At 35.3% G+C, this 13,678-nt stretch overlaps 1 protein-coding gene across 1 annotated transcript; it reads right to left on the bottom strand.

Annotated features, from left to right (window-relative positions):
• Positions 1–37: 37 nt before the first annotated feature.
• Positions 38–12,315, bottom strand: Nup133 (nuclear pore complex protein Nup133). The gene is made up of 12 exons (XM_075292189.1): positions 11,977–12,315; positions 11,203–11,917; positions 10,718–10,910; positions 10,528–10,641; positions 9,800–10,436; positions 6,455–6,659; positions 6,215–6,327; positions 5,581–6,146; positions 5,033–5,385; positions 3,411–3,599; positions 1,008–1,224; positions 38–354 (listed from the first exon to the last, which is right to left on the bottom strand). Exons 1-12 carry the CDS (start codon positions 12,177–12,179, stop codon positions 194–196), a joined length of 3,666 nt encoding a protein of 1,221 aa, XP_075148304.1. The 5' UTR covers positions 12,180–12,315; the 3' UTR covers positions 38–193.
• Between the last annotated feature and the right edge of the window lie 1,363 nt (positions 12,316–13,678).

Genomic DNA, 13,678 nt, shown 5'->3' with positions numbered 1-13,678 from the left:
CCCAGCCCAGCCAGCATACTTAGAATATTAAAACGAGTTGTGTGTTTACTTTGTAATTTGTAACAAAATATTCATACTTATTTTTATTATTTATATTAACCTATTGACTAAACAATGTGTGTGGAAATGGAAAAACTTAAACATACAGACTAAACGCTGTTGTCTTTGACGAACACCCACTTGACTTGTTCCGTTACATATCCATCATATCATCGGATTTCTTATATGCATCATTGATATACTCATACGTAAGCTTTAGAAGATATTGGAATGACTTATTATTAACCAAATCTTCCAAATCACTGCTATTTAGAAATTCTTCCATTGGCGGGAGGAAAGTGTCAAAATCACCATCTATAAAAACAAACAAAAATACATGGATAAATAAGACATGACATGTGAATATTTTGAAGATTAAAAGCATAACAAATAAATACAGTCTTATAAAAGTCTGTTAGGCAGTCAGTCAGAGTTATAAATCAAACAAATGTAAAATTGCAAATGACCACAAATGATCCACAATTTAATGAATGAATAAATTAAATTAAATTAAATTCTAGGGCTCCCAAAATAACGTTCGCTTTCTTTTACTGTTTAGCTCTTAATGCAACTGCCTCGAGTAGTCTGATATGCCGTCTTTTCTAGAGGTTCTCTATTATATCGCTGGTCCTAACAATTTACAAAATAAAGTTCCATCGGTAAACAGTTCCATTATGAACTGATATAGGCTTAAAGAATTAGAATTCGACCATCGTCCACAGTCTCCACATGACCAGAGTAACATATAGCAAGTGCAGCCGTCCTCACAAGGACAAGGCCCAAGGGAACATTACGCAGACATTTTGTCACAACTCCGACAGATCTGTTTTTTCTCTACTTCTTATTGCGTATTGCATTTACCTAATTATAACCTAGATCCAATTTTTTAATGTGTTCAAAAATGAATTTTACCCTAATGAAATCTGTAATAAAAGAGAGGCCCAATGATTTCTTTTATCTTTACTTACCCATTAAATGACACAACTCAATTAATTTGAAAAACATTAAATTTTGTATATAATCTACAGCGGTATTTGTATCATATTGTGTCCAATTATCACGTAATATAGCAGCACACCAAATTTTATGTCGAGCCTCAAAGGGATCTTCTAGATAGTTGAGAAGTTCCAATGCTTTGCGAAAATCAAATTCATTTGCTGTTTCATGTTCCTCGGCGATGAATAGCTTTAAGTTAAAAAAAGTTTAAAATTAAGTATTAATTTATGTGTAAATATGGTATGGTAAACATGTGACTTATAAACGAAAACTAACTACGGGTGGTGGACCGAAAAGTCCTTATATAACAGCCTATACAGGTGGTAAAGATTTTTTCTGAATTCTATTCATGTATAACTCTATATTTAATATGATATCAAACATCAATGACAAGGGACCTCCTTTTTATAGCCGAATCCGAACGGCGTTCCACATTGCAGTGAAACCACTTAGAGAAGCTTTGAAACCCTCAGAAATGTCACCAGCATTACTGAGGTGAGATAATCCACCGCTGAAAAACTTTTTGGTGTTCGGTCGTAGCATGAATCGAACCCACGACCTTGTGTATGCAAGGCGGGCATGCTAACCATTGCACCACGGTGGCTCCCCTGAAGCCTTGATAAAGGCAAGTATATCATTTAAGAGCCCAGTATCTTGTTTCTCGGGAATCGACACACAAGAAGTTCGTATTAATTTGATGTAATCAGATATGGTCATTTTTTAAACGGGTAGTCGAAATTTGACTTTTTTAAATTTTACAATAATCGATAAATCAACATTTTTAAATTTAAAAAAAAATTGAAAAGTCAAATCTTCAAACGTAAAAGTATGCATATCTTGCGAAATATTCGGTAGCAAAATAGTTTTGTTCCAAATATTCCTCAAATATTTTGTTCATTTTTTACAGCAAATTAAATTCTTGCTGCCATGAGTTGTCAACATATTTCCAATGTAGACAAAACATTTTATTGGAGGCGCATACTAACTTGCAGAATTTAACGCAATACATTTCTCATGTTGATGACATTTGCGATCGATTGAATGTCTACCTCGCTGATCTTACCAGTTATTTCACTGCAAAAAATTTGAGGATATCTCCCACCAAATCCTCAGCCACACTATTCACAACATGGACGGTGGAAGTACGCAGGCAGTTGAATATCAGAGTCGAAGGCGAAACAATTCCGACAACAAATTACCTCAAGATTATCGGGGTCACATTCGACAGCCTTTTTAAGTCGTCCGCCCATGCCACTGCAATTTGTGATAAGCTCCGCGGTAGAAACAAGGTCCTCAAGACGTTTGCCGGCAGCACTTGGGGTGCGGACAAAGAAACCTTGTTAACTACATATAAGGCAATTGGCCGGTCAGTGGTGAACTATGCAGCGCCAGTGTGGACACCTCAAACGAGCGATACGCAGTGGAATAACATACAGACCTGTCAGAACGCTGCCCTAAGAACCGCAACAGGATGTTTCCGCAGTACACCCCTGGAGCACCTTTATGCGGAGACCAAGATCATCCCAGCGCGTCGACATAACTACATGTTGTCAAAGCAGTACCTCTTGGGTTGCCATCGAAGTTGTTATCCGAATCACCATCTTATGGATGGGCAACCTCCACCCAGGAATGTAAGGGTTGATCTTCACCTTCTAGAGCTCGAAATCCAGCGTTACAAAAGAGAGCCTCTAGATCAGGCAGCATACCAGACAGGTCTGAACAGGATTCATGAGGATACTGTAGCTGAAGCGGTGAAAAGCTACAAGGTTAATCCTGTTCTCGGAGTCCGACCGCCGCCCATAGCACCGGAGGAGAGAGACCTCCCACGGCAGACAAGGGTAGTTTTTACCCAACTAAGATCAGGCAAGTGCAACCGCCTCAATTCATACTTATCAGTGATTGATAGCAGCGTAGCTGACGTGTGTCCCATCTGTAAGCAAGGGCCACATGACACTCGTCACCTTTTTTGCTTGCCCAGCTAAGCCTACCCGTCTCACTACCAGATCACTCTGGACACACCCCATCCTTGTCGCAGAGTTCCTTGATCTGGCTACCAGCTGAACTACACAAGCATAGAACAAAATGAATGAAACTACATTAAAAACTGTTACAACAACAACAGCATGGAATTTTCTCAAGAGAAGTCCAAATTAAAAAAGTCGGAAAGTCGACTTTTTGATCCTGATTACCCTTGTGAAAATTTTTCAATCAATTTGGGACCCAAATGTCATGACAATCTAACTCGAACATCACTTTAAAACATATTTATTTATTTCCCATATCCAAATAATTAAACATGTAATCGAAATAAGAAATAATCTAGGATATGAAATTTTTATCAATATGAGATCACAAGGCAATAATTGAATACTTACATTAATAATTTCCTCAATTCTAAGAACTTTTTGATTTTCCACATCATAACCAAATGCCTGCAATAGATGATCACTTAATTGTTCCTGATAGTCGACTATATTCAGTTCAGCATTTATAGTTTCCAATTGTAATGTAACATCAGAATCAGCAGCGGCAAATGCAGCTAATTTGGCCAACGATAACATGGACTGGAAAGAAATAAAATTTGCATTATGTACTTTGCCAACCCAATGGGAACAGTTCTAAAAACACCTATATAGCTGTCAATGCTTTTTAGTTATTAAATTTTTATTTTCTATTTATAATAAATGATAAAGAATCAAATCATTCGATTTTGACTTAAAATTCTATTTAAATTATTATTGAATTTGGCCACACAGAAAAAAATATCACCAAAATATTTCCAATTAAAAAGTTAATTGAAGTTGAAAATTTTTTCAATTAATAAATTAATTGATACAATTAACTTTTTAATCACGATAGAAACATTAAGTTAATTAAGTCAATGATTGAAATTTTTTTAAATTTTTAATTAAAAAATTAATTGATACAATTAACTTTTTTTTAAATCAAATTCGGAAGACTAATTCTGTTAACCCTTTCACTACCGAAATAAACCTAATGTTAAAAACTTTAATTTTTCTTCTGTTTTTACTTGTATTACCAGCATGTAGAAAAAAATTGCCATTTTGAAAACCTACTTCAAATACTTCAAGAGCTATATGAGCTTGTTTTGAAAGTTTGATTCTTGAATTGTGACCAAGTGGCCTTACGAAAATAAGCGCTATTTGGCCTATAATGTCCTTCAAAGTGTGAGCAAAAATACAAAAAAGAACCCGAAAAAGTGTCAGCTATAGTTTTCGTATGATTGTCCATTTACTAGAAACATACAGTAGAAAAAATGTCTCAAATTTTCGTATTTTTCGTTTATTTCTAAAGAAGTTTACAAAAATGTATTTTGGACCTCACCAATATAGAAAATATTTATAGGTTATTTAGATTAAAGCCTCTACTTTAAAATAACATCGAGAAATAAATCAAAACTAAGTGGAAAAAAAGAATTTGGTGTCTTTTTCGAATGTCCTTCAAAGCGGACATCGGTAGTGAAAGGGTTAAAAAAAGTGCTGATTTTTTTTAAATTTTTAATTAAAAATGTATTTCAAACAATCATTTGTTAACTCAAATAAAAACTCTAAGCCAATTCAGAAAGTAATTAAAAATAGTTACCTTTTTTAATTAAGAAATTAATTGAGTTTTGCAATCAACATCAATTAAATTTTTAATTGAATCAATTAAAAAATTAATTGAAATATGCTGAAAAAATCAATTAATTTTTTAATCAAGAATTTTTTCTATGTCCAATTAAAACTGTGATTGATACTATCATTTTCGTGATTGAAGACATTTCAATTAAAAAATTAATTGGATCAATTAATTTGGTGATTGAATCAGAAAATTTTTTTTTTGTGTGCACTTTTTAAATCATTCCTTTTTTGTTTTTGCTATTAGCAGTTAAATCAATTATTGCTTCAAATACTACCTGTGTTACATATTAAATTTAGTAAAAAAAGAGCCCATTAATTTTTTTTTTTAATTTCAATATTTTTATAATAATACACACCTTTTTCCTTTGTACAAATTCAGTTTCGCTTTGTGCCAATTGGAATAGAGTCTTGGAAGCTCTTTCAAAGTCACCATTGAAAACCAATTGAATCCAACCCAATGTTGGATGATCACGCATAAATTGTGAGAGGGCTGCTTGATTACCTTTGAAACGTTCAAACACTTCACCTTGGCGATTCTGGCGTAAATGCCAATTGATGGCAAATTGTGAAAAATCATATTCTTCATACTTCTTGATGTACATATCCAAACGCTCTTGATTGTTTGTTACATCGCAGAGAATAACAAGACTTTGGAAATCTAAATATTTCTCTGCTAGTTTAGCAGCTGCCTCGTATTGTTGATCATCAACTATATGGAAGAAGAGAGTAAGAAAAAGTGGAACGGATAAAGAATATGAATGCGAGAAGACAACATTGTAAAAAGTCATTGAAACCAACGGATATTTAAATATTTAATTGCATGTAGACATTTTATCAATAAAATTCCTAGTGGCATCTGTAGTATATGCATTGGTATGGGTTTAACATTTCATTAAATACTTACGTAAAATTGTTATAAGAGCTCGTCTTTGTGACTCAAATTGTTGTTGTAGAACATTGTATTTTTCCGTATCCCTTACACTATCCAAATAATGCTTACGTCCATCCAATACAATATCAATTAATTCCAATATTTGTTGATAGATACGTTGTTTTAAATCCGGATCACTGGTACCATGTGCCCCATATTTTACTGATATATCTATAAGATGTGATAGAGCATCTCTCATACCAATATTACCAGACATTGCTGTCCATGGTAGATATTCATAGGAATCCATTTTATCGGCTGGTAGAGAATAAACAGTGGAATTTTGTTCACGGAAATTCATAACTTCACTAACAACATGCAAGACAATGCTATTGATATCATAGATAAATGAAGCCAAAGATGAGGTTTGATGTTGTGTATCTATACGACCATCGGCCAAATCACAAAAAGCCTGTAAAATATCTTGAAATTTACAAATACGAACATAGAACAAATCCTGTGCTGTAAGATTGCCTTGAGGACGCTCTTGCCAGCGTTGAACAAGTAAGGTTATGGCATCATCTATGAGTTTGTTATATCTATAAAAAAAAAAAACAATTTTTTATTAAAAATGCGTGTGAGGCTTTTTTCAGTTTAGGAATCATACTTATTTTGTATAGCTCTTAAAGCTATGGCTGCTATAATACGTTCATTGATATCGGAAATAACAAAACTAGTTGGCTTTAAAACGCTTCCACCAGCACTAGGCACTGCACTTAACTGAAATGGAAAAATATAAACGGAGTTCCAATTAATTGAAAACTTTAATTTGTTTTCCAATATAATATAAATTCGTATTTTTTAGTTCCAATCTGATCTCATAATCTTTCATCTCACAATGTCTTACCTTATCCCATAAGCCGGTAGCATGTAAAAATTCAACAAAATGTCTTAATGCTAAATTCTTCTCCTTTAGCTGTGTTATAATTTGCAGGGATGATGAACTGCCCAAAGCGTGTTTGTGAGCTGTTGATTCTTCGAAAAGTTGCTCCCAACGAGGATCCGAGGCAGGAACATCCTCAGCTAAGTCTTCAGCTATGGTTATAACCATCCTAGATAAAAAATTAATTTTTTCTGTTTATATATTTATATACCAATTAAAGTTCTTAGGGTAAATTTCTCGACGTCTTTTTACTATGTATGGTCTAGATAAAAAACTGGAAAGTTCTGCAGCTTTCTATAATGGAGGTATTGGAGGGCTATATTCCGCCACATTGGACGTCTTTATGTAGAAGCTCAACTATTATCCGATTTGCTTTAAATTTGATGCATTAGTAGATTTTCCATATAAGATTTATATCAGCCCACATAGCCCCTGCATAGACTGACCGTTCGATTATACTTCTTGGCCGCTTAAAAAGCACATGATATTTTGAATCTGGTATTATGGACCGATAAAAAAAAAATAATTTTTTATGTAAGAACCATATCTCGCAAATATTAGATATATTCGCACACATACACAATCTTTTTATGGAGGTTTATAAGTTCTATTCAGCAAAGCAAAAATCATGAAAATCGGTGCATAATTGCGCTTTTGCCAAGTAAAATAAAATTTAATACATCCGAGGTGTCCAACTTCCAACGTCTATCGGCCAGCCCGTGAACCCACTAGGGACCTACAAACCTCTAAACATAGAGCAAAACATCTCAGCTTTGGCACAAAGAAAAAATTATGTTGATATCTTAATCCATTCAAAAGTTACAGAATTATTTTTTTTTTGGGTTGAGGAACGGTTTCTAGTAAAAACTAGTGTCAAAATTGGTCGGGCAGAGATGGGGAATGAAGCCTTCTCTTTTTGGCTGGCTTTATACCGCGGTTGTAAGACCTGTGGCCACATATGGCTGTCATGTTTGGTGGACAATCGTGAGACACCAAAATCATATATCGAGAATAAATAGGGTAAATAGGACTGCACTCATCTATATGACAGGTGCCAAGAGGACCACAGCCACTGACGCTCTGGAGGTACTGATGGGATTTATCCCACTCGATTTACACGTAAGGAAGACGGCTGAACTAACACTTCTGAGACTTAAGAGTTTGAACACGCTGCAGAGGACAGCCTGTAGGCATACTGAAATTCTGGCCGGACAGTATAGAGAGACGGACCATATGGCCACGGAGCATGTTTATCATCACAAACCGACATACATGATACCAAGTACAGAGGAGTGGGAAGACAGGAGGATACCCTCCGGAACCCTGAACATGTATACGGACGGATCAAAGATAGAGGAAGGAGCGGGCAGCGGAATCTATTGTAGTGAACTAGGAATAAGGGAGTCTTACACGCTGGATAGTGATTGCAGTATTTTTCAGGCTGAGATTTCTGCGATCACAAAGGCTGCTGAGTCGCTGTTGATGAGGAAGTTATTCAGAAGCGATATCAGCTTCTTCATCGACAGTCAGGCAGCTATAAAGGTATTGTGCAGTGCTGACATAAGGTCTAAGTCAGCCGCTGTCGTCGAGAACTCAGGGTTCTCACTGAACAGCATAATATAACTCTGTGCTGGGTACCTGGGCACTATGGGATAATAGGAAATGAGAAAGCGGTTGTGCTGGCTAAGGAGGGTGCTCGTGGAACGAACAACGTCCTAGCGGACGTTTTTCCTCCACTATCTTCTTATCGTTACAGGATAGAGGTTAAATATGATGAGCAATGGCGAAGACGCTGGGTCTCTTCGGATGGTTGCGAGCAAACCAAGTTGATATGGGATGAAAAGAAACGTAGGAACTGTAAAATTTTGTTGTCAATGAACAGAGAGGAATTACGGCCATTGATTTGTATCATAACAGGACATAACACACTTGGGAAACACATGGTAAGATTAGGACTTAAAGACGATGATATCTGTAGATGGTGCCTGGACCCGGAAGTTACGGAGGACTCGTACCACTTCCTGTGCCAGTGTCCAGCTTTATCCTTTAGAAGAAACAAGATACTGGGCTCATTTTTCTTTCAGGCTCTCACTGATCTGCGGGAGTGCAGCTTAAGGAACGTACTTGCATTCACCAGGGCCTCTGGTTGGTTATTCTGAGATTTCTTTCAAAGAGAACGAGCAGGTGGAAGTTTCTGGGACAAAGCGGACCGCATCGAAAGGAGAAAGATTGAAAAATCACATCGAGGGATCACAATGGACCTACACTGCTCTAAGTGGGCATCAATTCAAGAAAATTGATGTCACCCTCTACAACCTAACCTAACTTAACCTAACTAGTAGTACGTAAAGGAACACAACTATATTCATTCATACACCTATTGAAATTTTTAAGGTCAGTTTCTCCATGTTTTTTTTTTACTATTTATTTATCTAGATAAAAAAGCCCACAGAGACCCTGTATAGACGGACCGCTCGATTCCACTTCTTTAACACCCAGAAACACCAAGTTGCCATAATTCCGATCTACATTAAATTTGGAATCTGGGGTCGTTTTGGACCGATAAAAACTATGTCCAGAAAAAGCCTACACAGAAAAAAATTCGCGAAAAATTTTCCAATTAAAATTTTAATTGAGTTTTAAAAAATATTCAATTAAAAATTTAATTGATTCAAAAAATTTTTTTATTGAAACAAAAATCAATCACAAAAATTAATAGTATCAATTAATTTTTTAATTGGATCAATTAATTTTTAATTGACTTTCAATTAATTGTTTAATTGATACTATCATTTCTGTGATTGAAGACATTTCAATTAAAAAATTAATTGGATCAATTAATTTCGTGATTGAATCAGAAAAATTTTTTTTTTGTGTGTAAGGCAAATTGTTGATGTAGATTTCATAAGAACACAATTTTCATTCGATTTGGAGTTTGTTGCTGAAATGTCCCAAATATGGCTAATTTATCCCAATTTTTATATTGTTTTAAGCACCATTATAACGGCAAAATAGGCACGGTTTGCGTCAAATCATTTTTCATTTATTTCAATTTTAAAAATGCTCAAAATTTGAAGTCGATTTTTCGAAAAACCGACAGGACTGTTTCTTGTTTCGACTTTGAGTTATATTTTAAGCATATTATATGCCTTTGAGATGCAAAAAACTATTTTGGCTTGTTTGTAATTGTTTTTCGCTAGATCAAAAATTACAATGTTTTTTCCCCCTACTTTATTCTATGAACTTCCTATTACCCACTTTTTAATTAACCCCTTGGTATGGTAAAATGTTTCGTAAATCAAAACATACTTATCTAACTGTGCTGTCTCCGACAATGTTCCCGCTGTATGGGGTTCCACATTATTCCTTAGCAGCTCATTCAAAATGGTATTACACATAGCAGTGTTTCGTTTCAAACGATATATAAAAGCTGCTTTCAGTTGACTAACATCATCTTTAAATTCGGAATATATAGAATCAGGATCCAATTCATACATATACAAATTCTGTTCATTTATGTTGCTCGTTGAGGTCGACAATATACTCTGCTCTCTTAATGACGTTTCGGCAATTGGTGAAAATGTCTCTGAACTAGGACTTGCAAAATTAACCATCATTTCAGCACTATCAAAATCACCTGGTGTTATGGAGACCAAACCATGAGTACGACTAAAAATCAAGGGTATTTGTCCACACACAGCCGCACTTAAAATACGATCATCTTGCAAATGGAATTCTATCTTTTCAGCATCAATTTCGCCCATTTGGATGTTTGCCAAACTCAATGGATAGACAACTTTATCATTGTAAATATAAATGTGGGTACGACATATAATGAAACGTAAATTCAAACATTCATTTTCCGTTGATACACTATAAAATTGGGAGAACTTTAAAGGGACAAAGGATTGTAGTTGCATTCCTTCATTGGTCGTCGTAAGGATAGCTGAAAGAAAGTTGTTGTGAGATAATTTAAATATTGAGATAATTTAAATATTGGAATCGGGTTATAAACTGGAATCGGGTTATAAACTTACCCATTCCATAATACATTTGAGGTGTATGTGGTCCATTTACTGCTCCTGCTAAGATATATGTTTTACTTTCATATATATGCATATCCAATAATTGTAAATCCACATCGGCACTATCTGTAGGATATGGAATTGTGAATTTAAAATACATATGTATGTTGATTTTTTTCTTTTTATTTTTTCTACTTTTTACCTCTGACATTCCAGAACTTTTGCAGAAATTCGTCTCGAATTTTACGTACAATTTCGCCATCTTCAAATAGCATTTGTTCATTATGACCGGAATGGTTGAGGCGCCAGTGCTGTATCCAACGGTCAGCTAGTACAGAAATAACATCTTCACGATCCCCGCTTGATAAAGAGTCACAGGCAACCGCAACGAATTTCTGCAAAATTCAGATAAATTGTATTATTTTTTATTTCCAATATATTACCTTTCAGTGGAGCCGTTTTAATGTTGGGAGTTTGGGACTTAGTGCCCAACATCTTTTTCTTATGTTTTTACATTTAAAATTGTGTAATCTTATTGGATTAGAATTCGGGTAATAATTTATCTCCTTACAACTTTCTGGGGGAATCTCGTTGATTAAATATCACACCTTATTCGATGATGCTATTTTGTTCCATACTTTTCACTCCAAATTTCCCCCAAATTGTCCAATTCTTTCGTATACTCACATTTTCTTTGTCATTGCCACTATTCATTCCAATAATTATGGAGGCAAATTTTTTGCCAATGCCACCCAAAAATCCCGATGGTTGCCTTATTGTTTTATGTTGGAGAACGTGCCGTCCATTTTGTAATTGCAATTGCAAGAGCACCAAACTACAAGTTGTTGTCACTAACAAATAACTCATGGGCATCTGTTGTGAAGGTAGTGTGAGCATATAATCAAATTCTTGGCCATCCAAAATATTAGTTAAATCCACTGAGCTACCATCATGGGCTATAGAAGGCCAATAACGCACATCTCCAGTTGGAGAAACAGCAACACACGACGCCATTTGTTGACCTTCACTAAAGAAAACACTAACCAAAGATGCCTTGTGACCAATGTCGCAGTGGGGTAAGGTTAATTCACGACATTGTGCCATTGCTCCAGCTCTTCTTTGTGATGAACGTGCCATTAATTCTTTAGCACTTTTGGGTGGCGAGTTGCCTGTTCCTGCATTACGCACATCTTTATACTGCCACACCAACAAACGTCGTCCATGGACAACCCAAGCCCATCCATTTTCGGCACAACGCACAGATACTGTTTGATTTTTCTCACTGAATGTCAAGGCCTCATTGACCAAGACGGGTAGTTGAAATCCATAGCTTTCTACAAGATTGAAATCTGAACGTATACCCAGCACAGATTGATTGGATCGCCCAGACAAACTATAACGACTGAATAAAATAAAAACATGTAAACACATTGAACATGTAATTAACACAAGATATCACACCTCTGTCCCATGCCACCACTATTGGCGGCGGATTTTTTTAAAGCTGCTCCATAGCCTAGAACAGAACCACCAAGAGATTTTCTACCGCTGCTACCGAAAGAACTGGCGGGACTTTGCCTTGTTCGCAATGCTGTTGCTGATGATCCACCCAGTGAATGTCTTGCCATGCCGGAATATAATTGTTGGTGCAGTGCTTTATCCATATTTGTTGTTTTATGAATTTACTTGATTTGTTTTTAATATACCTCTAATTTATTATTACACTTCCTTTTATTTGCAATCTTGGAGGCACTGGTAATATATAAACAAAACCGGCACGCTTGGCGGTTTGACAGTTTGCAAATATTTTAGGATTAACAGCCCTGTTTTACAATTGAAGGAGAAGACTAGGGTCCGTTCAGACTTACATGACTGATTGGCAACTCAAAATTTGCAACGCACAGAGAAAATACAAGAAGAAGAGAACGAACATAGCAGAGAAATAAAAAAGATTAAATTTTTCTCTGAAACAGCGTAGCTACAATGAATTTTTATTTTGGACCAAAATTGGACCATAATACGTACCAGCGGAACATTTTCCCAAATTAGCAGGCCTGTCACCAATTTCACAAAATTTTGCGATTTGTATGGAAAATACAATCGTGCGATTTACAATTGCTTGTTCCGGAAATCGCACGAAAGCGTATAGAATTGAAAATCGCAAAATTTCAATTCCAAAATGAGTCATAGCCCAATAAACACAACCCAATAAACACAGGATGAGCGTTTTTCAAATGCAACAACTTTTCAGTTTGAGGGTAAATATAATTTTCAACATAAATTCAACTTGACTTGAAATAGCTCATTTTCAATACATCTTCAAATTGTTTGCGAATTACTTCCAATTTGCCAAAATGTTGACGAAATCTTTGAAAAGGTGTTGAAGATAATACAAGAAAACTTTGACAAAACACTACCCTAAAATGCAACGAAAAAAACATGTGGTTTTCAATACTTATTTGTGCAACGAAGTTCGTGGTCCAGTCGTTTCTCAACTTCTGTTGACGTTAGACTACTTGGCGCTGGTCGCTACTCGCTTTGTGCTTGATCAATAAAAAAATACAAAAACACGTAAAAACAGTTACAACTAACTAAGTTATAAAGGAGATAAGTGCAGTGTCTTTGTTATTGTTTTGGATAAACAGACAACTAGAATTGGAGTGAAAATTACCTTTTGAGTTTTTTTTTTTTATTAAATGCCATAATGGAGGGCGAAGATCCGCCTCCAAGGCTTGATCCAAAAAAGAGAAATGAGCCCCCCATAAATCGTGAAAATAAAAAATTCAAAAACATTCAACCAAACCCTCTAGTAAATGAAAAATATGTGCCTTTTTTAAGAAAAGAAGACAAAACTTCTATAACAAATGAAAACCAAACAAAAGTAAACAAACCAAGCAGTGTAAACTCGGGTGAAACTCATGAAGAAGAGGTGCATTATTATAATTTCTATAAGAACAAACAAATACTTTATCCACAAAACCATCCAGGCCCCTTTTATGTGCTTGTGTCCTCAGAAGTGCCAGTTTCTACAAGAAGGAAAAACTCAGAATTACATTTGTATGCCAAACTGAAAAGAGCTAATATAAATGAAAAATTCATATCAAAAAATATTGCTTATAATACCTTCCGCCTATCTTTCAATGATTCAAACTCGGCAAACAAA

This window comes from Haematobia irritans, chromosome 1, assembly GCF_050003625.1.
Source record: "Haematobia irritans isolate KBUSLIRL chromosome 1, ASM5000362v1, whole genome shotgun sequence".
Classification (NCBI taxonomy): domain Eukaryota; kingdom Metazoa; phylum Arthropoda; class Insecta; order Diptera; family Muscidae; genus Haematobia; species Haematobia irritans.
This window is presented reverse-complemented; position numbering and strand designations above follow the sequence as displayed.